At 54.7% G+C, this 26,800-nt stretch overlaps 8 protein-coding genes across 8 annotated transcripts; 3 read left to right on the top strand and 5 right to left on the bottom strand.

The window, feature by feature from the left end:
* Nucleotides 1-763: 763 nt before the first annotated feature.
* On the top strand, nt 764-2,155 carry CGCS363_v011904 (uncharacterized protein; the record flags this gene model as incomplete). Its single annotated transcript, XM_036643753.1, has 1 exon — nt 764-2,155. The coding sequence occupies one exon, from the start codon at nt 764-766 to the stop codon at nt 2,153-2,155; it is 1,392 nt and encodes a 463-aa protein (XP_036490868.1).
* Nucleotides 2,156-2,839: 684 nt separating this feature from the next.
* aurS-0 (Aurofusarin biosynthesis cluster protein S) lies at nt 2,840-4,135 on the top strand (the record flags this gene model as incomplete). The annotated part of the gene is made up of 2 exons (XM_036643752.1): nt 2,840-3,463; nt 3,518-4,135. 2 exons carry the CDS (start codon nt 2,840-2,842, stop codon nt 4,133-4,135), a joined length of 1,242 nt encoding a protein of 413 aa, XP_036491058.1.
* Nucleotides 4,136-4,466: 331 nt separating this feature from the next.
* CGCS363_v011902 (uncharacterized protein) lies at nt 4,467-6,480 on the bottom strand (the record flags this gene model as incomplete). The annotated part of the gene is made up of 3 exons (XM_036643751.1): nt 4,467-5,164; nt 5,237-5,502; nt 5,552-6,480. The coding sequence occupies 3 exons, from the start codon at nt 6,478-6,480 to the stop codon at nt 4,467-4,469; spliced, it is 1,893 nt and encodes a 630-aa protein (XP_036490701.1).
* A 621-nt stretch (nt 6,481-7,101) lies between these two features.
* On the bottom strand, nt 7,102-8,895 carry CGCS363_v011901 (uncharacterized protein; the record flags this gene model as incomplete). Its single annotated transcript, XM_036643750.1, has 4 exons — nt 7,102-7,838; nt 7,895-8,160; nt 8,221-8,483; nt 8,533-8,895. The coding sequence occupies 4 exons, from the start codon at nt 8,893-8,895 to the stop codon at nt 7,102-7,104; spliced, it is 1,629 nt and encodes a 542-aa protein (XP_036490870.1).
* A 590-nt stretch (nt 8,896-9,485) lies between these two features.
* On the bottom strand, nt 9,486-10,472 carry CGCS363_v011900 (uncharacterized protein; the record flags this gene model as incomplete). The annotated part of the gene is made up of 1 exon (XM_036643749.1): nt 9,486-10,472. The coding sequence occupies one exon, from the start codon at nt 10,470-10,472 to the stop codon at nt 9,486-9,488; it is 987 nt and encodes a 328-aa protein (XP_036490871.1).
* Nucleotides 10,473-10,735: 263 nt separating this feature from the next.
* Nucleotides 10,736-12,718, bottom strand: CGCS363_v011899 (uncharacterized protein; the record flags this gene model as incomplete). The annotated part of the gene is made up of 3 exons (XM_036643748.1): nt 10,736-11,335; nt 11,384-11,499; nt 12,328-12,718. The coding sequence occupies 3 exons, from the start codon at nt 12,716-12,718 to the stop codon at nt 10,736-10,738; spliced, it is 1,107 nt and encodes a 368-aa protein (XP_036490370.1).
* Nucleotides 12,719-14,464: 1,746 nt separating this feature from the next.
* On the bottom strand, nt 14,465-18,995 carry CGCS363_v011898 (uncharacterized protein; the record flags this gene model as incomplete). Its single annotated transcript, XM_036643747.1, has 2 exons — nt 14,465-16,858; nt 18,837-18,995. The coding sequence occupies 2 exons, from the start codon at nt 18,993-18,995 to the stop codon at nt 14,465-14,467; spliced, it is 2,553 nt and encodes an 850-aa protein (XP_036490501.1).
* A 4,922-nt stretch (nt 18,996-23,917) lies between these two features.
* On the top strand, nt 23,918-25,183 carry CGCS363_v011897 (uncharacterized protein; the record flags this gene model as incomplete). The annotated part of the gene is made up of 1 exon (XM_036643746.1): nt 23,918-25,183. The coding sequence occupies one exon, from the start codon at nt 23,918-23,920 to the stop codon at nt 25,181-25,183; it is 1,266 nt and encodes a 421-aa protein (XP_036490371.1).
* Between the last annotated feature and the right edge of the window lie 1,617 nt (nt 25,184-26,800).

The raw sequence follows: 26,800 nt of genomic DNA, 5'->3' as shown, positions 1-26,800 counted from the left end.
CCCAGATTTCATGCAAGAAAAGGGAATGATGTCATTGAGGGTGGCTGGACATGCCTGTCCAAAGTGTCTGCGCCGAGACCTGATCGAGATGGCGACGGGGGACTCGCCCCCAGCTTCCCCGAAACCTTATTTGGCTCTTCCATCATGTGACCTGTCCAGTGACATCCTCACTGCATCGTCAGGTTCGAGCTGAGCAGCAATCACGCGCCTGGCGGGCTGGAGAAAATTGTCGCCACAGGACAATATTCGGAAATGACGCGGTATGATTTTGCTCCTTATTTTCTCCGAAGACGGCAGTGGTACGAAGCTGAGCGGCGGCGCTGAGCGGGGTCGGGGGAAAGTACCTTACATTACCATTACGCCCCCAACAACAACACACCATGGACGGCGACGAGGATACTGCGGGCGCGGGCGGTGGGATGACGATGATACCATCGCAGGCGAGCTCGCATTTCCCGATTGAACCGGTCTCGGCGGACGTGTTGCTGCGGCGGGAGACGAAGCGGCGGGACGCGCTGAAGAAGAGAGGGCCGGTGAGGGTCGGGTGTCGCGAGGTGGATGAGTATGTGCTCATGGGAGGAGGCCTGGAGCGCGGGAGCGTGGTTGGGATTAGTGCCGAGAGCGAGCAGATGGGGTTGATGGTGAGTTTCTCTGCACATGTTGTCAGTGGTTTTTGGGGGGCTGACTCGAGGCGATTGAAAAGATTTCGCTGCAGGCGTTGGCGACGGAGCTCTGCGGGAGTGAGGGCGAGATGAGCAGGGCGATGGTCGTCACGGCCCAGCCGCCCGCTGCGATCTTGCCGGCGCTGAGGGATGCGGTCAAGGCGGAGCTCGCGGCCCGCGGCGTTGCGGGGGCGGAGGTGAGGGGCAGGCTTGTTTCCTGTCTGGAGCGAGTGTCGATCACGAGGGTGTTTGATTTGGAGGGTTTGTGGGAGGTGCTTGGCGATCTGGACATTCCGCCGGGGAGTCCGGTTTCTGAAGCAGCCTCGTTGGTGCCGGAGCCGGAGGGGGATCTGGAGGTGCTGCTGGCGTCGCAGGGGCAGGAGGAGGAGGTCGCTTCACCGGAGCCCGAGAGGATTACTTTACCGGATCTGAAGCCTGTGTATGAGTCGCCGCAGCGGAGGCCGGTGAGGACGGAGATTGCGGACAGTGAGGAGGATGACATCAGCGATGGCGAGGACGGCGACATCAACGAGGACAAGGACGATGAAGCGCCCGCGCCGTCTTCTTCAGAGCTGTCGGATCTGTCGCCGCCGCCCTCGTCAATGGCTTCGATGCTAGCTACACCCGACCCTGTCGTTGTCCCTGAAGACGACGAGAAATCCGACTCCCACGAGGACCCCGGCATGGGAGATTTCACCGTTCAGGAAGAGAAGCTACCAACGCCTCCAGAGCAGCCACTTGAAGACCAACACAGAAGAAGCAGGAGCCCGAGGATGGAAGCCGAACCCCCCGCGCCCCCGGATATAATCCTCATCACGCACTTCTCCACCCTCATGACGGCCCTCTTCACCGGACGCGACAGGGCATCGGCCCACGACGGGCTGCAGTCCCTATCTGCCTTCCTACGCTACCTCTCGCGCAACCTCTCTAGCAGCCCGCTCATCATGCTCCTCAACAGCACCAGCTCCTCAAAGAGCAGGACGCTGACGGAGCCACCGCCGATGCCCCCCTCCGAAGCACCACCACCACCAGACGAAAGAAGCAGCAGCAGCAGCAAGCCCCTCGCCGCGACGCTGCGGTCCGTCTTCAACCCGCCCCAGCTGGACATACCAGGCTACGCCGGCCACGCGGCCGCGCGGCGGAACAAGCCCACCTTCGGCCTCGTTTTCGCGCAGCTGCTTGACCTGCACCTGCTGTGCACCAAGGTCCCGCGCACGAGAGAGGACGCGGAGAGGCTGTACGCGCCGCCTGACCGGAGCGACGGCGGCGGCGGCGGCGTGCGGTATACGTGGGTCGTTGAGGTCCTGCTCGACGAGCTGGGCGTCTGGGAGGAAGGGGCCGCACCCGGGGTGAGACGGTGCAGGGAGCAGCGGTGGACGGCGGTGGACGTGAGGGCGGGCAGGGTCGTGGATGCGTTCGAGGGTGCGGAGAGGACAAAGGGCAATGTTGGCGATGTTAGGGTCGTGGGCGGCTTTGGCGGCCCGCGGGTGTGAGGTAGCACGGGGATCTGACGTGGATCCTCGCCCCCGGTTTACAGAATTTCACGTTTTGACGGTCACAGGCTTGACGGGAGTCATGAAGAAGGCGGGCATGTGGATTAAACGCAGGCTTGGCTGCGTTCATCTGCCAGCATCTGAGAGCCGACCAACAACCTTGTTGTCCCAACCCATCATGCAGAGAAATGACTCTTACCGAATACAGTGCAATCTACAAGCACTTTTACTCTGCGTTATAATGGAAAGCGCAACCGCTCACACGCCGCGTTGCGACGTCAACGTGTGCTGGGTCGCGGGGGCTCTGCGGACCCGGATGGCCACGCTCGACCGGGAAGAGGCGGCGAGCGGCGCTCCGGCAGTCCCCAAACCCCAGAACCCATTGAATTATTCTTTTTGTAGAAAACCGAGTGGGTTCTTTGTCTCAAGGCTCCTGTTGTTCGATTCTGTTACGAAATCGCCTTTCGTGCTGAGAGACTGTGTGTGTACATATATAAGTGACGTTGGATTTCCTCCTTCTCCATGGGGCGAAGGGTGCGTGTCTGCTTTGAGCCTTCGAGAACGCTGCGCAGGAATTTGTCTGAGGTATTGATTGGGCGCGTTCGGTCTTCTTCTTTGCCTTTAAGCAGCGGTAACAACAATAACGACGACGACATCCCGGATAAAGGAGGAGAGAACGCAGAGATGAGGATTGCTGGGACGCTGGTGCCGCTGGCGGCTGCGGCTTCGGCTGTTTCTTTGCCTGGGGCTTCTCCTGCTGCGGAAGCGGCTACGAGTGCTTCCGTATGGAGTTCTGTTCTGGACGCCGACGGGGTTGTATCTTCGTTCGGACGGGTTCTTGGCGCGGCGGCGAGGAGACTTACATGGTCCGGCACGAGCCCCACCGACGACGTCGAGGCCGGAGCGCAAATCTACCGCTACGAGACGGTGCCGGAGAAAGATCTCGCGGAGAGTGTTTACCAAATCATCCAGGAGAGCGGACACGAGCGGTTCGCGGCGCTGCTACGCGGACAAGAGGCCCTTCGGTCGAGGCTTGCCGATGCCAAGGGGGCGTTCACGGTCTTCATGCCCACCGACGAGGCGTTGAAAAAGCTGGGTATGGATCAGAGCAGCGAGGCGCTGGTGCGTGAGATGGTGGAATACCATGTCCTCGAGGGGGTGTACTCTGTCGATGCCCTTCGGAGGATGCAGACCGTGCCGACGGTGTTGGAGGAACCCGGGACGGGGCGCCGGCAGAGGCTGAGGGTAGGCGGTGGCGGAGAGGATGTCGTGCTGAACTTTTATAGCCGGCTTTTGGGGGATGAGTCTGTAAGTGCTTTTCTGTGTGATGTCTGTGATTGCATGGGGCTGATGGGATGGTAGAAGCGGGCTCGGAATGGAGTCGTGCACTTCGTTGATGATGTGCTTGTCCCGCCACCGAGGTTCGATCGACTTGTTGATGTGTTACCGGAGCGGCTGGGTGTCTTCTCGAGGGCGCTGAAGGAGGCGGGCGTTGGGGAAGAGACGGGTTTGGAGGGGAGAAGGGGTGTGACTGTGTTTGCGCCATCGGATGAGGCTTGGGATAAGATTGGGGACGAAGTCAAGAGCTTCTTGTTTGGAGAGCGGGGAGCAGGGTATTTGAGGGCTTTGGTGAGGTATCACATCATCGTGGGTGAGATTCTGTACACGGATGTGAAGGTTGATCACGCCGAGGGGACGGGGTCTTGGCCGGGGAGGTATGAGACTTTGCTGGGGGCTGGCGTCTCCGTTCGTGTTCACGGGGTGGAGGGCCGGCTGGTGATGGAGGTGAATGGAAAGAAGGTCTCGGTGAGGGACTTGCCTGCCAGGGATGGTGTTGTGCATGTGCTCGATGAGGTGTTGATTCCATCGACGACGGCTGATGGTGTTGAAAGGAGCGGGATGCTGGATGTTGAAGAGTTGAAGAGGCTTCTTGATCCTTGGGTGAGGACAAGTGAAGGATTCGAGAGCGTTGAGTTGTAAGGGGCGTTGGGAGGTGGATAGTCGGTCTTTTGGGATCCCTCGTGTTGTGATTATTTACGAGCTACTTTCTTTAGATAGAATATCATCGTTCTATTCTATTCTGCAAAATATGATTATGATATGCCCAAGGGCAGGGGCAAGATTGACAGCGAGACCTGCAGAGATAGGTACGACAGATATAGAGACTACGTTGGAGATAATGATATAGAGACAGAAACAGCGGTACTGATAGTGACTAACATTCCTTCAGTAAATAGGATGAAATTTCTGTATTCGTGAAATGCGTTGAAGACGGTACTAAGAACCTACATTTCGATTATTCCTATGGAATTCAATGAGCAAACGAACCATTCCAAGCCCCTTGCCACGAAGGAAATCCACCAAACGGGTTGAATGCTGGATGGTTATCATCGACCGCAACCTGAAAGTCGTCTATGAAATTAAAGTCGAATAGCAAGTTTGACACGTCGCTTTGAGTTACGTGCGACGCACCGACAAGCCCGTTCAGGCCATTGCCCTTCGTCAATCCACAGTCCCATCCTTGAACAGCAGCTTCGTTCCATGCCGCCAAAGCTTTCTCAAGCATATCATTTTCGGACTCAGGGGGTGCCCCTGGTAACCCTTGTTGAGATGGCACGTCCTCGTGCACCGGCTCTGGCTCCAACACCGATAGAATTCGTCCCTCAAGCCCAATGGGGTCGGCGATTGCGATGAAGGTCTCGTCACTGACGGCATTTTTGTGGAGACTTTTCTCGGGGGACGGAACGCCTCGAGGTTCCGTAGTCTCCGCGTTTTCGCTGACCGAATCTGTCCTTTCTGTGATCTGGCGCACTCTTTCGCTTGTGAAGTCTTTGAAAATGCTCTTGACCTCTCGGCGTTGCTCGTCGTCTAATCCTCCGCTGATAGCTTCAAGTCTTGAGAATGTACGCTCCTCCAGTTCGCTTGGGACGTCATCGGCGAAGATACTCTCTACATCGCTCTGGTCCATGGTGAAACCCTTTGGATGATCATCTGAAGTAATACGATAGTCTGACGTTTGTTAGTCTGTTTCTAGCATGCAGCTGTGGAATGCGACTGCATTGAGAAATGGCGAGAACGTACAAGGATCCGGCATTTTGGGACATGTTGGGAATAGGATTCGAAAGATATTCGCCCACTTGTCCTCCTCTGTTTTCAAATTACGCTTGCGTTTCTTGCTTTTCAACTCATCTTCCTGGGTTGAAGTAAACCCTTCAATATGGATGGCTTCGGCGAGATTGCACACCTCTTGCAAGCGAGAGTGCGGCTCCAGGTCAGCTTTCGAAGCAAAGATTTCGCCACATCGGGTGCAGTGTGGTTTCTGGCGGTGGACTCTGTAGAGATGTTCCCTGAAGTTTCTCAGCGATAAGTACTTTCGTTGGATCTGCACCGACTTACTTTAGCCTGTGGGTATCTTGAAAGGCCATGCGTCGACATCGATACAACTGCTCTTGAGTGGCATTGTCGTGCTTTGTATACGGACAAGCCAGCAGAGATCCGTCTGCTTTTGCTTTCTTGGATTTCCTTCTCGGTTGGCGCAGAGACGGGGAAGTCAAAATCGAGGTCCAATCTCCTTTCACTTGTCTGCTTCCAGTGTGCCGTAATGCCGAGTGCATCCGGGCGTCCTCTTCATCGACATCATCCTTCTCGCTATCATCGACCAGTAGTCGGAGTTCTTTGGGAATCTTGGGCTTGACGAAGACATCTGAGTCAGGCAACCTTGTAGGACGGATCTCTAAGCTGTCGGCTTCGTTGTCTGAATCTGATTCTGGTGTTGTGCAAGAAGTCTCATCGGGTGATTCGAAATCTGACGATGAAGAGGGGCTTTGCATCAAATGGCCGAATCTGTCTCTCGAAACCTGGCTCTTCGGCTCATCAGAGAAACCGAATTCAGGCCATATCGGTTCTTCAGGAGACTTTGTTGGCGCCTCTTGAACAGTATTGGGACTGGACGTTGGTGCCGGTTCATCCGGAGCTGTTGAGCGACTATCGACGTCCACAACACCAGTTTCTCCTATCGTTAAACACGCTAGTCGAGATTCAAGCAACCCGTCAACGGCATCTTGACGCTTCTGTTGGCTTTTGCAGTGGCTCTTGTTTATGTAGTCGCTGCTGTAGTTGCTCTTATAGTTGCTCTTGTAGTTGTTTCTGCAGTAGCTATCGTAGTTATTGTTGTAGTTGTCACCGTGATTATTGCCGTAGTTGTTGCTGTGGCTGCTGCTAGACTTATTCCCATAATTGCTGCTGTAATTGATCCCGAAGTCGACACTGTTATTGTCGTTTTTCCAACTGTTCGAGAAATCGTTTAGCACAGAATGGAGATCCATCGTGGGTGCGGAGGTGGCCAGGAAATGGAGTAATTAATCTGTGTTTTCGTGCCCTTACTACATCAGAATATATTTCCACTAGCTCTCAGTCCTACATTTCCAAAGAAGGGGGGGGGAATAATATTTAAAAAAAAAAAAATTGAAGCCTGAAGAAAACGCGCAAGAGCGCAATTCTCGTGCTGAGCGAATCGGCACCCCTGGTTACTGCTGATGTCACGAGGCGCGACTGGCCATTCACACAGCGGTATTGTTGTTGGGCACCGACAAGGCGAACAGAGGCAACTGAAGCGTAGGTGGTTCGCCATGAGGCCAGCTAGCGGTATTAGATTGCAGATAGTTTGATTCATATGGTCGGGAGAGAAGGTTACAGCCACCATGCAGCAACCGCAGTCTGCCTTGGGCTAGAATGGACCGATCTCTGACTACGGAACTGACGCAAGCCGACACAAGCCCATTGGCGTATCGTTGAAGAAGAGGTACTTGCTGCTGTGAAGTCACAGAGTATGATTGCGATTCTTTGCTGACGCAGTGCCGCGACGCAATACCGATTGGGGTTCGATGTAGGAACCATCGCCCAAGAAGTCGAGAACATGGTGATTGATTATTGCTGCATCATGTTCCTCATCTCAGCGCTTCGGAAGTGACGCCTATTTGATGACTGATGATACCAACATCTACACTTGAGCCCTGCTCAGTTACGCCGCAGCTCGACAAGGGCACGCCCTCATATCCTTGATTACCCGAATTACCCTGAGCTTCCTCAAAAGTCATCTTGTATGGAGAGCCCATTCCGCCATTGGACCAGCCGTAGCTTGATCCTTCCGCAAGCGCCTGGTTCCACAGCGGCCAGTCACTGAAATCGAATTCCTGCCCCATGTCGAATCCTCCCTGTTCCGGGAGAGCCCAATGAGTGTCCAATGTCGAGAGCCCCGCCTCCGGAGCCACCTTCGAACCCGTCTCCAACGTGCCGTCTAATGAAAACATCATCATAGGTCCTGGAGCCTCTGATGTCCGAGGTCGATGGTTCGAATCCGGCGAGCCTTGTGTCCGATCTAGGCTTCCCGGGGTGGCGGGGCTTATGGTGATTGTCGCTTTCCTGGCAAGTTCTTTGCTTCTTGTCGCGGAACTCTTGCCTTTCCTTGGCGATCGAAGCATCTTGATGGCGAAATCCTTGCAAACGTCCATGATTTTCCTCCTCTTCTTCGTGTTCAACTGGCCACCGACGGCGTCCTCCATCAACGATAACGTTTCTTCCTCCAACTTACGAGGAACTGGCTGCTTGAAGATGGCCTCGGCATCTTGGTGGTCTGCTTGAGCAGGGCCAGTCGGGGTGGTGTCGTCAAAAGCGAGATTGTATACTACCACAGCGTGTTAGTTAACCAAGAAACTTCTCAAGTTGCGCGAAAAAGCTTACAAGGATCGGGAATCTCGCTGCTGTCTGGAAAGAGTATCCGGTAGATCTCTTTCCATTTGTCCTGCTCGGACTTCACAACCCTTCCGCGCTTCTTGCTTTTCAGTTGCTTCTCTTGAACCTCATCGAAGCCCTCAACGGACACCCCTTCAAGAACCTCACACAGACTCTGCGACTTGAGATGCTCTCGCACGTCCGCCTCTGCGGAAAACGTCATGCGACAACGCGGGCAGTTCGGCTTTTGCCTATGCGTCCTGTGCAAGTGCTCCCTTGAGTCAAGTCAGTCTCGGTGATTCATAAGGTGATCTATCTTCCGGGACACAACTCACTTCAACCTGTGCGTAGAGGTGAACGAGGCCCCTCTGCAACCTCTTCTCTGACCATACGTCTTGGGGTCGTGCTTGAGATAAGGACAGGCTAATGGAGGCGCCAGTGACGGCTCTTCAAGCTCGGCAGCAGGTGGAGTGATGACCTGTGCGCCGCATTCTTCGAAATGGAACGTTCCCCCGGAGTAAGACTTGACGCGATTGTGCTTGGACGTTGAACGCTGCGGGATGGGGAACGGAGGCTGGTCAGGACTACGGGCAGGAAGCTGGCAAACGGTCAATTTCGAGCCTCAACTGTTACATGTTTCAACATACTTCGAATTGAGGGCTCTGCTCTCTTCCGAAATTTGAGAAATCAAAGCTCTTCGCCACCGGTGCCGGGAATGGCGCTGTCTGTTGGGGATACTGCACTGGCGCAGGCCAAGAAGCATGAGACTGGGGGTCGTCGATCTCATGCTTGACCTCCTTCTTGCCGTTGAACACGCTCTTCCAGTCAAAGCTCTTCTCAAACTTGACCTTCGTCGGCGATCCCATCGACTGCCGTTTGCCAAACGTCGGCGGCGTGGGGAAGGCGTCGAGATCCAGCCCCGACATTCGGCTCGTCAATCCATCAGTCTCGTCCCGGCCCGCCATCGGCGGTGTGACGGCCTCGGTCTTGATGGTAGGTGACATTCTCATCGTGTGTATCTTCGGTCGCGACGCTCTCTCTCACAAGAAGTTCATGAGTCGCAATTGAAAGAGAAAGCTAGCTCATTGCAACAGGGAAGCGGTCAAACACAACTCATGTTTTTATGAAAAATCAAAAGAATATCGCAACTTCGCATTTCTCACTCTTCGCGCATCACACCCCTGCCACCCGCCGGCTCGTGGTTGGCTGATTGGCAACGCAGGGCGTGCCAGCAGTGAGCTGGCGAGCCCCGCCGCCTTAGGCAAATGGGTCCCCCCCTCTGTGGTCTGCGGTCTGCCGCCCTCACCGTCTTCAGGATTTGTCTGCATGTGGAAAAGGCCGTTTGCTGGTTCAGCTGACGTAGGTGGTATCCAAACCGCAACCAGCAGCCCAGAGGCCGCCCCCTTTGGGACCTTGGGGGTAGTCCCTTGCTGATAAGCGGGTGGTAGCGACTGAGAGGGGAGCCTGTTTGGGGGTGGGCGAACCGGTAAATTTAATCTCACTATCGTCGTTTCTAGCAAGGGAGATCGTCAATCAATTGACATGATTTCCCAGTAAAATTATCTCTCTCCCCTGTGCACACAAATACTTGCCTCCTTACCTACCGCTGTTCAGCGTCTGCATCGACCAAGGCTTGAAGGAATCCACCAAAAAGTTTCCTGCTCCCCAAAGCCTCGTCGTCTTCTAGTGTAAGATCCTGCGGAATAGCACCTCTAACTGTGGCATCACTACTCAGCAACCTATCGAGAAATGGCTTCCGTTGAGGTTCCTTGGGCGAACACATTCCGGGAAGCCAGCCGTTGTCCGTTGCAATGTCATGCCGAATGCTCCGCCATTGCTCGTCGTGTGCCTCGCGAAGCAGGTACCTCGTTTGGAAGTATGCCCACTCGTTAAGAAGCTGCGGTGCCTTGTCCGTGAGCGCGCGCCGTATGACCTTGAGATTCGGCAGGTAGCGCCTCATTTTCCACCGCCATAAGTTCTCTCTCGTGAATCCCTTCACAACCTCCCGTCTTACTTCGTCCTCGGATCCTGCCTGCAAGTTGACCTCGGTGTCGATGATGACATTGCGGATGCTGCCCATCCATTTGAGGTATCGCTTGCTTACCAACGCCTGTGTCTGAGGCCATCCCGTCTTTTGGACGTAGATGAAGTCTGACTCGAAGTTGATAACGGGGTCCTCTGTAGCTCTGCCGTGAGATGATGTGTTTGACCAGAAGCCAAGATGATCTTCTGTGGAACATGTCCATACAGGGAGCCGAAGGCTTGGTCGGAGGCCCTTGGCAACATCCCTAGACATCTGGTCGATGGTGTTGTCGATCGCGTCGTAGTAGTGTGCCTTCGTTCTGATGGGCTCAAGTTCCCAGCCGCTGTGATGGACAACATGATTGGATACGGACATCAGAGAAGAATCGTCGGCTTCCGGCTCATATTCATCGTAGTTGTCTTCCACGCTGCAGCCTTCGTCACTGCCATCCGCCTTGTTGTCGTCTTGCTTCCCGTCGTCTTGGTCGTGCTTGATCAATTCGCACCACTGTGCCCACTTTGCGACAAAATATCGCGGGTTGCGATAAAACTCTGTCCATACCATTTTTTGAACTGCCGGAGGAAGTTGAGAGAACTTCTTGAAATGTTGAGAAAGTGGGTAGTTGAATGGCAGCTTAATGGGACGTTTGGGTAAATTGAAGTTGTTGTCCATGGTGATGACTTTGTCGTGAGTCAAGGCAAGAAGGCGAATGGCCAAAAGATGATGGCAATAGCAAGTTGCGAATATGGACCAAGTTTCACGGTGGCAAGTAAATAATTCTATGTTGCTCTTTCGGAGATGTATGTGGGATCGTGAACCTTGAGAGTTTATTCGCTACTCGGAGTGGTGAAGACAGTCAGGTGCGTGTACACAGCTGCACACTTATCCGGTGACAACCCGAAATCAAAGGTCTCGGAGTCAAGGTCACTCTGTGACAGGTTTCCATTTCCCTGAACCGTCGTGCAGTCCAATATCTGGTTCGAATGTGGCATCCGAGACGCAGTAGCACCGATAGCAGCCCACTCGTAACCATTCCCCTCAACAAAAGCACTGTTCCAACCAGGCCATCTTTGCAAATTCGACTCATCGCCAAAATCGAAGTCATAGAAGTCTGTAGGAAGCCAGGCGTTGCCCTTCTCTTCAGGGGTGTTGATGAGCGCCCCGTCCGAGATACTTTGTGATTTGTGGTCGTGAGAATCGACTCCCACCTCAGGGGCAGCCGGCGGACGCAATGCTTGAGTCGGCGGCGAAGAATCGCTTGAAAATGACTTCGCGTTCGATTCGGCAGTCTGCTGCTCGTTGCAGCTTCGCTCATCCTCGGGCGCTTCGACCAGTGCCTTGCCGGAGTTCGTATCTTTCGCTACCAGAGGCTGTTGGAGTACCTTGATAACCAAAGTTTCGACCACTTGCATCATCTTTTTCCGTTTCTGTCTGTCCAGTTGCGATCCTATCACCCCTTCAAGCTGTCTACATACCTCTTCCTCCAGCTCTTGCGCAAGCCCGTCTGTTAACACGCTCTCAATGTCAAGCGGGCGTTTCTTGCCTGCTGTGGTTGGATCTGGAGCCACGCCGTCGAAGTTGTGGTTGTAGTCTGTCGTGCCAAGTCAGCTGTGATATTCACCAATTATGGTGACGGCATCCCACATGGGTCTGGTATCTCTTTGCAGTCCGGGAAGAGAATCCGGAAGATGTCTTCCCATTTCTCCTGCCCCGATTTTCCCCAGCTTCGCTTTTTGCATCGCAGCTTTTTCCTTTGCGCAACATCGAAACCCCTGATGATTATGTCTTGCGACAATTCGCAGGGGCTCTTTGACTTGATGTGGGTATTGACCTCGTCCTGGGTGGGAAAGGTGCTTCGACAACGTGGGCAGTTGGGTCTTTGCTGATGGACTCGATATAGGTGCTCTCTGAAGACAGTCGTCATGTTGGATATCCGCTTCTAGAAGCAAACAAGGCGGCTCGGTGGTTACTTACTTCAACCTGTGTATGGTGGCGAAAGACGGGCCTCGGCATTTGGGTTGTTGTCCCCAGGTCGCCGGGTCTTGTTGAAGGTAAGGACAAGCAAACTTCTGTCTGGGTGAACTGGTCTCTCCTGTGAATGAATCTCCTGTGTCATTTGCAGGCAGAGACACAGAAGGCTTCGGGAGCCCCGCGGGTTCTTTTGACTTCTCTTGGTTGTCTTGTTGGGTGGTATCATGGCTTGGGACAGCCGTAGTCTCGGAGACTAGGCCTGCCACCGGACGCGAACGTTGGCTCTCTCCATCTAGTAAACCGACCCCGGGCTTGATGCGGACACTTGATGCTGCTGCTTGACCGCTGGTCTACGAGGAAGCTGAAGTTTTAGCTCGATGTGAGAATATGCTATTGCCGTCAGTCCTCGATGACCGTCACGAGTATTATAGGTAACGAGAGCCCATACCGTCGTATATCGTCGTGCTTTGGGTCTTGACCTTCGACCGTCTTTCCTCAGGTGCAACAAGGCCATAGCCATTCGATCTCTGTAGGACCCCATCTTCCCGGCAAGAAAGACCCAAGACACTCTCCTGGAGACTGATCTGGGGATGAGGCATCGCCTCGCCAACAAACCCGCCCGCTTTGATCCTAGCTCCGAGTTCACCTCCATAGTCGTAATCATCAGCAAGGCTCAGGCTAAAGAGCCTATCCGTAATAGGTCCCATGCGGTCGAGCAAGGGGTCAGGGTTCCTTATACTGTCCTCGATTCCGGCGTCGTGGCTCGCGTACTCCAGCCCCAGGCACTTCTCGAAGCCACCTGCATCGTCGAGGAACATTTCCAACAAATCATGGCGCATTGTGCGTGGTACAGAGACTACTCCCGATAGAAAAGATGGGATCTTGTTGGTTCGGAATGGGAAAAGGATGGGAACACAAGATCGCCTGTAACGGTCACACAACAGGCTTTTTATATTGTGAGAAACGCGCAATCCCGTAATCCTCGTTCTTCGTACATCTCAAGCCCTCGTTTTCCGACTGGTGGGAGCTTCCAACCACACCTGCACGTAGACTGGGTGTATCCAATAACAGCGACCAGAACCCAGTCTGCCAGGCGCCTCACGATAACACACACGAATCCATTCGACGCCAGGTTGCGGCGACTAAATTCCCTTTGTGGTCCTCTATATCTCTCGTCGTCGTCGTCGTCGTCGTCGTCGTCCCTGTCTCTACTATTGCTATCGTCGTCCCTCCTATTATCGTCTCTGCTGTCATCCTTCGCATTATCTTCAGTCCCTACTCCAATAGACCATCTGACCTCAAGCACAGGAAAGATTGGCGGTATCCATATTCTCAAAGTTGATGGCGGCTTATACGTCCTCAGATATGACCGATAGCCGTCAGACAAAAACTCACCCGAACGTACACCGCGAATGCCAAGTCTGATGAGAGCCTGCGACCTCTGGCCAGTGACGGCACACCGGCCGTTATATAAGCCTTGGCGGATGCTCGCCAGCAAGGGATGAATGCAAGTGGACGCAGTCTCACCTGCAGATGAGCACCAGTGTCTAGCCAGACGCCAGGAATGCGTGAAGTCCGCACTCGATGCAAGCTGACTCCCCTCCCGCACGCAACCACACGCACCCGGGCAATCCCAGCGCTCCCAGCCCGATTGCCCAGCCAGCACATTCCATACGATGGCACCAGAAAAACGCACTCAGCAATGAATTATCTCCTACACTTGGCAGAGTCTTTTTCTACAAATACAAGGCTCCGTCCCCCAGCTGAGAGCTCGAGGTCTCCATTGCCAAAGCTCAACATCTTTCTCCCCAAACTGTTCACTCTCCATATGTTTCCTTCAGAAGCCGTGCAGCATCTCCAGCTGAGTATGAATACTCTCTCAGGCTGAAGAACTTCCGCCAATGTCCAACAAGGACCAGGACATGAGGCGTCGCTCCGAAAACCCGAGTAGCGAAGTTGAAAAGTCGCGAAAAAGCAAAACGAAATGCCGCCAAAAGAAACAGGAGTATGCCATGCGATGCTGACCATTCATGCCACGCCCAACCGCCACGCCGTGTCCATCAACCATCTCGGAACCGTTTCTTTTTGTCGCAAAACTCGCCAAATGCCAAGCAGTAAAAATTAGTCGTCAAGTCGCGCTTGAGAAAGTCCAACAATGTCTAGAGCGAGGGCAGCCCAAAGTGTGCCCGTATGCAGTCTAACCTCCATCGCGTCAAAACTCCGGAATGGTGCAGACTGCACAAGTTGTAGCTGCAACATCTCTTGTTGCTCATGCTATAGAGCGCGGCTCCGAGGCTCAAGGGTATCCGCAAATCCGTACAATCGTGAAGGCGTGGCTATACCTCGGAGACAAGCGTCTGAGCTGTCGATTCATGTGTTTCTGTAGCTGCCTGCTTTGTTCGTGCCACACAGCCTCGAGAGTGTCGAATCGCAAGGCTGTAAATGATAATGCAGACTTCAGTTGAGGAAGAAAGCAACGTTGTCAAGTGCTGTGTATCCTTGGATGAATCGACGATGCGTTGGAACAGCAATCAATCGGAGACGCAGCACGCATTGGTTGTTCAAATCGGGTCGACAGCCAATTACTAGTGACGTCCGACCTGGCTATTGCTGGCACGGCTTCGCTCATCCTCTTCTTCCATAACATCGCTCAGGCGCGTCGGGTGATGATGTCTGGGAACGGTCTCCCAGCCCGGGGCGGCGTAGCCTGAGCCGGAGTAGTCTTGAGTGCCCTGTTGCTGACCGCTGGCTGTGGTCGTCGGAGTCTGTGAATAGCCGGCGCTAGGAGGGTTGGTCGCAGGAGTCTCGTACTCTTCTAGTCCCTCGTCAGAAACTGGGGAAGGCGGAGCAATGAAGGGAACTTTGTTTCCCTGCGAATCGCGAACAAACTGGCCCTGTGCATCAATCGTGTACTCACCTTCACTGTAACCGCCTTCGGAGCCAGCACCGGTGTAGCTCACGCCTTCCTGGCCTGCGTCGCCAGATGGATAGAAATTGCCGCCAGGGCTCGAGGTGACAGGCGGGTTGGCTGGGCTTTGTGAGTACTCGCCCGTGTAGCCGCTCTGCTGGCCGCTGTAATCGGTCTGATATCCGCGCTGCTCACGAGAGCTGCCGTGGCGACTGGGTACACCTTGGGTCATGGGCACAACCTGAACACCGCCCACGATAGTGGGCTGGCCGCTCTGCAGAGACTGCGTTCTTTCTCTCTCCTCGTGCTCACGGCGTCCGAGCTCTTCCCAAGCGCGACGGGCCTCCTCCTTGGAGATCTGAAGCTCCTTCTTCATCTCTTTGACGCGTTCGTCGTTAGCCGAGGTGACTCTCTCCTTCTGGATGGCGGCCTGAACGGCGTTTTCTCTAGCACGTCGTTCATCTTCAAGGGCTCGCTCCAGCATGGCATTGACTTCTTGGCTTCGCTCCAGCTCTGCTCTGGTCTCGAAGAACCAGCGCTGGAACTTGCGTTCGGAACTGGCACGGAGACGCTGCAACTCGACGACAGCATGGAACAAGTTTGCACCTGCAGCGGTAAGGTCGGTAACCTGACGAGAAAGGGCCTGGTTGACAGGGTCACGGTCAATATCCTGGTTGTTTTGCTCCAAACGCCTGATCCAGAAGCTAGTCAGACCCTCCCAGTGGGCAGACAAGGTCTCCCAGCGCTCGAAAGCATGGGGGAAGGAGTTTCTGGGTCTGGATCCTGCGACGGTCGTCTCCTGGCCTCCCTGAGTGGCAGTTGCAGGCTGCTGCGTGGTACCGGCTTGAGGGTTGGTACTGTACGGTTGCTGGCCGACGTGAGAGCCTGATGTTGTGCGGGTATGCCGGGTTTGAGGCTGTGTTGTCGCCGGTTGGCGGGAGGTTCCTCCCGCAACAGGCCGGGACTGTGGGGTATCGGTGGCTACGGGTCGCCGTTGGGAGGTGGGGTCTGGCTGGGGCACGCTGGCAGCGCCACCAGATCCTCCTCCGGCAGCGCCAGTAGCGGCGGCGGCGGCAGCGCGGCGCTCCGCATTCCGTCTCTGAGTCTCCTCCAATAAACGAGCTTCCTGCTCAGCTCGCTGTCTCTCCAATTGCATCTGCTCCTGCTCGGCTTTCTGTCGGGCGGCCTCTCTGGCAGCTCGCTCCTGCATGATCATTCTAGGACCACGAATTCCGGAAGGCGAGCTGGTCGGGTTGGGTGCGCCAGTTGGGCGGCGAGAAGGAGTGGACGCATTGCCATTGGAAGCGGCGGCGCCGCCTCCGATAAGGTCAGCCATGGATGCGCTTTCCTCGATCTCGTCGGGCGTGAACGGGTGGGGCTGTCGGAGCGCTTCCTCGAGGGCAAAGAGGATGGCGCTGCGGGTGTTTCTAGAGACGCGATGAGGTCGGTGAGACTCGCGTCGTTTATTGGGAGATGAGGATGATCGGTCTCGGAAAGACGGGGCTTCGTCCGAGGATTCTTCTAGAAGAAAGTCCTCGCTCAGATCCTGCGAGAGAACTCTTCGTGTACGGAAATTTCGTCTGTCTTCGTGGGCGACGAGTCGGGGATAGTCGTAGTTAAGGGGAGCTGCAGGCGCAAGGGCGGGCGCGGGGGCAGGTGCAGTCGCAAGTTGTGGTTTGGGACTGAAACCAACCGAAGCAGCTTCAATGTGTACTTGGCGGGTTGACTGTGGGGTGGGACTCGGGGTCGCTTCGAATCGCGGAGTACGGCGAAGGGTGCGATGGGATGAAGCTGGAGTCGAGGGTCTCTCAGCTGGATCTGGAGTGATGGTTCGCGATTGCCTACGCAGCTGCTGCTGGCGCTGGGGGGTAGGGTTCGTGAGGTCGTGAATTTCGTGACGGTCGTTAGAAGGCGTGGGGGAATTTGGGTTCGTCAACTTCGCGACGGGGCCCAGGTCACTGATCTGACCTGATGCGGCGGACAAGGTGAAAGTGTCACCACCCAGGTGGTGATTGAGGGTCGTCGATGAGTGATGTAAGGCAGGCGAGGGTTGGCGAGACCTGCGAGAATGCTGATCTTGGTGTTAGCAAGTACCGAAGAGCAGCGCAACACAGCACAGCGCACGAAGGTGGTGTGGGCTCCTTGGGGGTAACATGGAAAAAAAATAGGTGAGGTTGGAGGGAACAGGGGACAACTCACTTGGTAGGGTGGTATTGTGCTGATGGAGTACACAGATACCACACCCAAAAAAGTGAATTAATAAAAGCGGTCTGCGCAAGCAGGCAAGATGCTGCTTAGCAGAGGAGAAGTGAAATCCGGAGTGGTATGGATCCTCTGGTAAGACGTAAGGTAGAGAGGGTGGTGGGTGTGAGAATGCCACCAGCCGGGAGAGACAGAGGGTCGAGGTCGAAGCGGGAGGAAATGGGAGAGGCTGGCGTCAGATTTGGGAAAAAGAGGTGGCTAGGCGAAAAGGCGGCATTGGGGGCGGCCAGTGGAATCGAGCGGAAGATTGGTCGATGCGCGCTGAGCGAATGGATAAGGCGCAGATAAATAGGATTGATGATGTCGTCGGGGCGATAGATGGAGGTCTTGGAACAGTGGTTTCTGGAGGAATAATTGCCCGTGGTGAAGCTTTTTGTTGGATGCGCCAGCTCGACCTTTTTTTTTTGTTGTGGTTGTCGTGATGCGAAGTTTGGTGGTTTGGTAAATGAGAGAGTCGGGTGAAAGGTGGGAGTGAGAGGGAGAACGCGCGCGCAAAGCGGTAATCGACGCGTTGGGTGGAAAAAGAAAAAACAACAAAAGATTGTGCACTTCTTTTTTTCCAATGTGCACCTGTCTTGCAGTGAGAAGCATGAAAGTCTCAGGCAAGGCGGATGTGATCAATTGGAAGAAGAAGTTGGCAGGTAAGGTAGGTTGTTTCCCAAACAGCACCTTCCCTCAAGTTCTGTCAACTCCAAAGGCCAGGTGGGTGGAGGGCATCACGCAGGAGCACCCAGGGAAGGTACTACCAACCTAGAGCTCGGGCAGGAGGGAGGGGCGGGAGAGGGGACTTGGGACTTGGGACTTGCGGTTGCTGCTTGGACTTCGAGGTTGGGTTGCGTTGTGGCAACTGCTGCACCAAGATGGATTGAATCTCTCTCTCCCTGCTTCTCTCAGTGGACAGCCAGCAAACATGCAGCAACAAACGGCTGTCCTGAAGCCCAAAAGCAGTCGACCAGAGCAGCCCTGGAAGGCGCCTCTGCAACTTGCACCTCTCTCCTCAATTGATGATTCCGACCTGATTGTCAATGTCTCGGGCTGCGTTGCGCTGGGAGGTACTCGTCCTCCACATTCACACCCGGAACCGCAGAGTCAGTGCCGTACAGAGAGCAGCACGAGACGGGATGGCTTGAGTGGCTGCTGCCAGGCAGGTTTGCTTGCTGCCCAGGGCCCTTTTTCGGAGACACAGACCTATGGTTGCTCGCCCAGCAACACCTCCGTCTGGTCTGACCTTGGTCAGGATGCAGATGTCGAGGTCATTGACGGCGGGTTCGAGGGCGTCGCGTGTCGTCGAGGTCGGGGGGTCGCGGCAATGGCAGAATCAAAGACAAGGTAAGGTCGACTATGATGCAAGTCTTCTTTTTTCCCTTCGAGACAAGAGCAGGGCAGAAACGACGGGGAACCGAGACGGGGACGTGGATGGGGACACGCGCGGGTTGGGACAGGTGACGGGTTTTAATTGTTTCGGCAGGGCACCGGCACCGTACCCAACCCATCATCTCGCGTCGACTATTATTGCTCTGGCGGAGCATCTCACTCCCATACACTAGGTACGGCATACGGATACCTTTCCCTCTCGCTCTCTACCTACCTTGCCTCACCTTGCGGACAAGACCAGGCATCCCACAGCGAGAGGTTGGCAGCTCGGAGACCTCGAGAAGCGGATAGGTCAATTGGCATGGGCAAGACCTGAAGCTTCCAAAAGGACCCGCCGCCGTCAAATCACGGCCTGCAGCAAATTTGCAGCTTCGTGCAGCAGGCAGCTCGCAGACAAGGTACAACACACGTACAGCAAGACGCATGGGATGTGGATCGACGAGCTGGTTTCTCTTGCCCCAGCTATTGGCAACGCCGGCTTGGAAGATGGCTGCAGCATTCAGGATTGGGCGGCTTAACGGCGCCGTCTTAAGTCTCTTTGCAGCATGGCTGTCCCCGACTATCGTTGCCATTGCGCGCATGGGAATCGCGGATACGCATGCTACCGTAGTTGGATGGTGGTCCATCTTAGCCCAGCCCAAATCTGCCATCGCGGCCACGCGTGTGCGATCCAGGAACATCCCGTCAGCTGAAGGGAAACCCTTGGGCAAAAGAAACTCGGCGCGAACATGGGCTGACAGTCGGCCATCGGGCATTGGGCGCCATTTGGGATGGACGGACAAGCTGGAGGCGGCGACCTTTGAGTGCGACCGAAGGACGAAATTGGAGCTGCTCGCCTCACCTGTTCTCTGGCGCAGTGTCCGATGAGCCGTGACAGGGGCGACGGCAAAGGCAGGGAATCTGCCTGCGCTTTCGCAAGAACTGAGCCAGTGGAAAAAAACCGGGGGGCTGGGGACGCTGGTGGATGTGTGGTCACTGGTGTGTGCCAGAGCCGTGTCCGTGGCCGCCGCGCCGCGACATGGTTCTGGATGTGGGAAGAGCCAGCCCCGGCCGGAGTGGGAGAGCAAACGCAGGAAACAAGACCGGGCAGGCTGCCTTTCCACCATTGAGTTGGCCTGTCTCGACCGAACTTACCTTGGCCCGACCGCAGCCGCGAAGATGTCTGCAGCCAGTCTCGCGGAGTCATGACATGTTACTGAGCCGACGGAGTAAGGGGCAGGCGGTGAGAGGTGCTGAGAGGGCAAGAGATGGAACGAAAGCGAAGGTGAAGAAAAGGTGTGTGTGAGTGTGAGTTGTCACTGCGTCAGGTCGTGACGAAACCCATTCCCCATTGCCAATCACCCGCAGTCTGGCGTCCCCCTTCTTCAGCGATCCCGATGGGCCGGTTTGCACCCAGGAGTCCCCCGTCTGGAGCGCTAGCCGGGAGGAGTACAGAGGCTGGTGCCATTCAGCGGGTTGGGTGAGAGGGGAGGTCATAGGTATCTGATCTTGGAGCAGAGCAGGTCCCTGGGTCATTATGGGAACAGCTGCTACGGATAATTTTTTTCCTGGTCAAGGAAGTGATCACCTCCTCCTCTATGACTGGAAAAACTCAGTAGATCGTCTCAGTAGGGCGCGGGCGTTCATCAGCAAAGTTCGTTTGGAAGATGGGGTGCAGCGCGGCCTGCATAAGGCGTTCGTCCGTCTGTTGCGCTTGTCCTTTCCAAGGCACATGCATTGAAACATGAATCGAACCTGGGAGAGAAGCGAAGACATCGAACGGAGATGTCGAAGAAAGAAGAGCCGAGTTCTTTCAGCTTTGAAGGTCACGGCGAGAGCTGAGTTGGGTTGCATGGAATCATCTCAGGAAGGAGGGGACATGATTGACTCCTTCCAAGCTCACATCACTCAGGGAAGCTACAGCACAGGCCACCTCCAGCCTCAACTTTGGATTTGGTAAGCCTGGACTTGCCTGCTACATCTGATTGACTGACTGAGGTGACCTGCTGGCTGAGGTGGCCAAGGGGGTGAAGGCCCGTGCTCCAGAGGAATCAAACTTGGAAAGAACGGGTCGCTCCCGAAGACGGCCCCCTGTTCCTGGACTTTCCTTCCCAAGCCAATCACGGCCGCCGTTGAGCCACACTTTCGATTAAGCTCGCAGTCGACCGCGTGTGCCTGAACCACCACCTCTACCTTTCTGCTGGGGCATTTGCCAATCTTCGACAGAACGTGATGCAACGCCTCAACGAAATATTGCAAACAACGTTTTTGGGGGCTACTTTCTTGGGGGCCAGAGAAAACGACAACGATGTCGACGGATCCATGCCAAACACGTCCCAATCTTCAATCTTGGGCTCAGAGATTGGGTCCTGCCATCTGGGACCATCCCTTCTCGGCGCATCTCGTCGAAATTCCGCCGTGAGCACATGCAAAGTCCTTGCTCAATGGATCGAGCGAGAAAATCTTTCGATCCAACAATTGGCATCCATCTCGAGCTCCGAGACGACCCTGTTGCGAATCGTCCGATCTGACCAGAGTAGTCAGGTACAGCATTCTTCAACCGCTGAACCTGCCATCAAACGCAAACGCACTCAGCCCGACGAAGCTGAAAACTTTGGAGACTTCGGAGCACGTACCGCCATGGTTTACACGATCGGCGATCTTCTTCAGCCCTCTCCCACGAGGCATCCCGCAGTGGCATGAGAGGGCAACGCGCGTTGATGGCTCCCAGACGTGGATTTAGGTATTCAGCCCAAATCGGCATGTGCGAGAACCTGCGCGGGCCGCGAGCCATTCGGAGAGCTTCCGACGACCGCAGTCCGCGTTCCCGCGCCGCGATACACTCCGGTTCGAATCGGATGCTGCCTGACATCTCCCTTTGCAACGGGCAATTGGGTTTTTCCGAGTCGACAGGCCAAGTTTTGGTGCATTTGAAACAAGTAAACGAAGGTTGCTATCAAGGGATTACAGGGAGGGACTGGGAGCTTAAACCCAGGGGACCTGCAAGAACCCTAGAAAGGGGTCCACGGTGCCCCCTAAAAAAGCCTTCAAGAGAACACAAGGATACAATTGACTCTGATCAGGGGCTCAAGGGTCACCAAGGGTCACGGAGTTCCAAATGCGTGCAAGAAAAAGACGGGAAAGCTGCTTACCTCTTCGCAGACTCCCTTGCATGCGGCCGTTCTCCACAGTCTTACATCTTCGGGAGCCTACAAATACTACCTTAGAACACAGATACATCCCTAGCTCGTGAAAGCTGACAAAATCCCCTCGGTATGCGAGGGACGATCATCCCCTGTTGATCGACAAGCTCTGTTGCCCCCCCCATCGAATTGTCGAGTCGGGAAAATCCAGGAAACCGCCATCTCGCATGGGAAAGCTCTCGAACAAGGGACAGGAGCCTCTCAGTGTCCTGGCTGCACACCACCCTAGACTGAGACGATCTCCCGCATTCTGATGTCTAAGAATATGGCCAGTGAAAGGGTCTTTACTTACTGAGCGTCGAGCATCTGTCAAACATCCTCTGAATATCAGATTTGCAGCGTCGGAAAATACTCCTACGCGACCTATGACATCGGTCGTAGGCGACATGCTACGGAACCCGCTTTCGACGGCAAGAGGCGTGCGGCAAACGGCATGACGTACTTTGGCAAATTGCTGAGACTCCCGCTCCGGTCAAGGCTTTTTCCCGCCTGCAACATTTCATATGGGCGCCAGGCCTTCTCCGCCTCAGCCTGGTTTTCGCGCGGCACCCGCAATCCAACCGATCAACCCACACATCAATCAGCTGTTGTTACATCCGGTGGCTGCCGTTGCTCCAGCACGCCGCATGCCTACGGACCGCAGCAAACGGCAATGTCAAAACACACGGCCCGCAGAATAAGATTGTCACCAAACAAACAGATTCAAGGGAACGTGCTTTTCGTCATTCAACGTTGTGGCCATTCTATGGCTTCCTACCCCCCAGCTGAAGCCCCAGAAAAGCAGAGCCACTGCCAAACGGCGATCTTTCCCTCAAATTCAGATCGAGATCGTTTTGAGGCTTAGAAGGAGTATCCCGTACTGTCTTGGTGAGAGACCGCGAGATAACCGACAGACCATGGAAAGAGGTCCGCTTGTTGATTCTAAAGCTTCAGCACAAAGATCACGCCACGCAATATTGGCTGTTTCACTGTCTTTTTGAAAGTTCTGTTGTTTTGAAAACAGTTTACACAGACAGAATGCGCAAACTTTCGCTTCAATCAGTTTTTGTCAGCTTTTTGTTTGCCTAGTTGCCTCTTTTTGGAGCCCGGCATATGCTCTGGGCAATCTAGGCCGGCCCTCACAAGTCTGCGCCGGTAAACGAAGGTCGAGAAGGACCTCCAGCGTCGCAGTGGCGCCACCGACTCGGATGGCAGAGTGCAGTCGCCGTGGAGGTGAGACATCGACAAGCTCTGCACATTCCAGTCACTGGCTTCCACATGAAGAGTTTTCTTCTCGACTTCCCGCCGGCCCCCAATGCAGCTTCGAGTCAAGCGGCAACAAACTGCAGAGGACCGGTACTGTTCATTCGTTGAAGAGGGCACCCGGTCATCCGGCGGACGGAAGGTTCGAACAAGCAAGGAGGCGGGTAAGAGATCAAGTGATTGAGGCTCCGCAAACCGAGCCCCGCCTCCTGCCTCTTCCTTGCGAAGCTGAAGCTAGCATGGGTTTCCATCGTCAAGCAGGCCTCCGGATGGGGCAATCGCGATAGCCTCTCTCGAAAAGGATCGATCCTTTACAAAAGAGTTTCCATTCATCACAAACGACGAACCAACGAGAGTTGTCGAAAGCGCGTTTGTTCCCACGTTATGGAAACTCGAGCAATCCAGCGACCCAAGTCATGCCTTTTTCAGACAGTTGTGCATTCCGTCGAGTCGGAAGTCAGCGTGCCATTCCCTGGAGCCGTCGAGGCCCCCCTCTCAGCTTCCGATGCCCACCGAGCTCCGTACCAAGTACACCGGTAGGCAGTCCGGACTGGCAAACGCACCTGATTGGCCCCGCCGCCTTCCGTCACCGAGCATGCATATCGCACGAGGGATAGAACACCAAGCGAGGAATGTCTGAGAATTGCAGGGGATGGTCTGGTTGTCATAATCAGCCACCAAGTGGACCAAGAGCCCTCGACGAGGCCCAGTGGATCAGTCTCCTGCATATTTGTCTCCTGTTGTTGTTCGCCGTTGGGTGGAAGGCGTACGATTCGTGCTGATGGCAGACCATGACAGAGGAGGCATACATAAAGTTTGTTTGTGGCAGGGAGACAGCCGCTGCCGGATTGTGCATATATCGTTGCCTCCCCGTCCGTCCCCCTCGCGTCCTCCGGCCAATATCTCCATCGTGGCGTCGTTATCTAGAGAGCTTGCAACAGCAGTGAACCAAGCCGTCGTTGCAGACGTTGGTCGCAGTCATGTCTTGTGTCCCCCCTGAGGACATGATTGGGTATGCACAGGAACTCGACATGACAAGAGCCTCTTTTTCCTCTTCCAGACCTGCGAGTATGGAGCGACAGACCAAACTCGCCCATCTCAAGCTCGTATCAAAGTATTACGGCTACGCAAACTTCTCATATCCCCGACCAGACGGCACTCCAAGTCGCAACCCCTACCGAAGAGCCGGACAGACGTACTCGTCAGAGGATCTCAGCCAGGAAGAGTACGACGAACCTTCCTGTCCCCAAACACCAACCCGTAGAGACCGCTCATCTATCGGCTCGCAAAGCTCAGACGGGTCCTCTGCACCCAGCCTCATCGACGACCGGACCGATTCGGAAGTCTCACTCGACGACGACTACCAGTACCACGCCTCCGCATCACAGCTGTGGGACTCGTTCTGGCCTGCCGAGGGAGACCCAAGTCGGAAAACACCAGAGACGTCTAAGACGCAGTATCCTGCTTTGATTCCTTCACCACATATCCGCCGAGCAAAGAAGACGGGCTGCATTAACTACGAAGACTACCCGTTACCTCCCCGGCCTGTTGAATACAACATCAAAGTCAACAACCCAGCCACTCCTGCTAAAGATCACCTCATGACATCCCCCCAGCCACGTTCAACAATGCCATCACCTCGTGCGCAAGATGTCTCTCTTGCATCACCCTATTCTCCTCCGGAACCACGCCGCACAATTCGCGCCGTGCGCTCCTCATACAGCCTCTTTCCACGCACTCAACCACCACCATCCTATCCTCCTCCTCCCCCACCTCGCCTTGCACAACCGCCAAGCCTTTCGAACCTTCGTAAAGGCACACGACCACCTCCAATCCATCTGCACTCGCTGCCAGCACCCACTGTGGCACCAATGCACTCCCCAGCAACAGCATCTCTTTACTCGCCTCTCTATTCGCCCCTTTACTCCCCTGTGCCGTCATTTACCCGCCCTCACACTTCCCATGGAACATATCCCGCGGATGCCATGTCCCCAACAGACTTGTCACATCCGCGCTCTGCTCCTCTCCCTCCGCCAATCCAAGTTCATAACACCACTTCAGCACCCAAGAGCTTCTTCGACTTCGACTCGGACTCTGATTCAGACGATCCGGAGCCGGAGCACACGATCTCCCGATTCGTGAAGACGCTCCACAAGCGGACGGCCAGCGAGGCGAGGCGAAGCACCAAGGGCGCTGCTTTCGCGGATGCCCAGCTGCGCCGTGCCCGCGCAGACACGGCGGAGACAATCCGGGAACCCGAGGGACAGCAGCTCTTCATCGAGAGGCATAAGAGGGGCTTCGGCCGCATGTTCCGGGGCAGATCTCACGGAAACTGAAGCTGGATTCAGTGTTTCCACAATTATACGTTTACATGTCTACACGACTACGATGTGGTACTATGGTAGGCCACAGATGAGGTTGATGGCATCCACATGATGGAGCTTTTGCTGTTTCTACATTCCGCGAGCACAGCGTTTTCACTTTCAGTCTTCTTTGTATCGTTGATTTTTGCTGCATTTCTTTTGTCTTCTCATGCTTATGCTCATGCTCACGCCTGACGTTGTTATTCTTATCTGATGCTACTCTACGATTCTGAAGAAGGGACACGGGAAAGGTGTGTGTCGTTGGGGAAGAGACGCTAGCTGGAAGGACCCTGGAGCTTCTTCCCTGGCATTGCTGGAAAGCTTACACGGAAGGGATGGCCCTCTCAGGAGATGGAGGAATGACGGAGGGCGGGAAAGGCGGGCTGGAATATTCTACGACTCAGACACGAATGTTCGAAACGAGTACGAGGACGTCAACGGCAACGGCAAGAGATGAGAACATGCAAAAAATGGTGAGAGAGATGATATGATGAAGGTACGGCAAGAGACGGAACTGGGACCTTTTTTACGAAAGAAACACGGCCTTTGAGCGAATGACACCACAGACCCTCACGATCATGCGAGAGGATGAGAAGACATCAATTAGAGGAAGAAATTTTACGTTTTGAAATGATGCATAGTTGGTTTTCCGAGTGTTCAGTGTAGTGCAAATCAGACGGAGAATAATTAAAGCAATTACAAAACTTGTTCGTATTTATCGTGATATGCGTAGGTTGATGGCGGCGGAATGGTCAGACCAGCCCGATGATATGCCTCTCTCACGATCGCGTCCCACTCGCGAATTCCCTCCTGGACATCGGAACATCGCCGTCAGGGGTCGAGGAAGCGAGAGAAGAGAGAGAGAGAGAGAGGCTCAACGAGGTCGACCTCGCCACACCCCACAAGGCCCCCCCATTCCGCGCGCCCCTCCTACCCGACGGCCGTAAGTTAAGAAGTGAGGGTGAGTTGCCAGAGTAATTCCGATTCCGTCCCGTGAGGCATGTTCACCTGAAAAGGGAGGCAACGTAACGTAGCGCAGCCCGGGGGGTCTAGACGGGGCTCCGTGGAAAGTTCCGTGAGTGGGAGGCATTTTCAAGATTTGGAAAAGAACCAAGTTTTCCAAGTTTTTTTTTCCACTATTCGTAGACTGGGCCAGAAAGGTGTTTGAACATTCTTTTTTGTATAGGTCTAGGCTCCCCCTTCCTCCGGTCTAGCGACCGCGAGAGGAAAAGGGGGGGGAAGGCTTTCTAATAGCTAGGGATGACATGACGGCAGCCTGATGTCTAAACTGGACGATGTGAATACATGGGGGATAGATAAAAACAACATGGTTGAAGCAACTCTTTGAACAGATAAATCATTGTACCCGTCGAAACATTGATATCGTATCGTAGACTCCGTGAAAATCGTGAAATAACTCCGGTCCTGGTGGACGAATGCTTTCCCAAATAACGCCCCTTCTTTTTTTGACCTGGGTGTAGAACGCCGTTGTCCCATGCTAGTAGCTTAAACAGATGATACGGTTCGCGCGCATATATACAGATTATGTTGTGTTTTTGCGCATATGATGGGAGATGAGTATGTTGTAAA

Source organism: Colletotrichum siamense (assembly GCF_013390195.1).
Source record: "Colletotrichum siamense strain Cg363 chromosome Unknown KSG_Cg363_contig08, whole genome shotgun sequence".
Classification (NCBI taxonomy): Eukaryota; Fungi; Ascomycota; class Sordariomycetes; order Glomerellales; family Glomerellaceae; genus Colletotrichum; species Colletotrichum siamense.
Note: the sequence above shows the minus strand (reverse complement) of the source record. Positions and strands in the feature narration are given on the sequence as shown.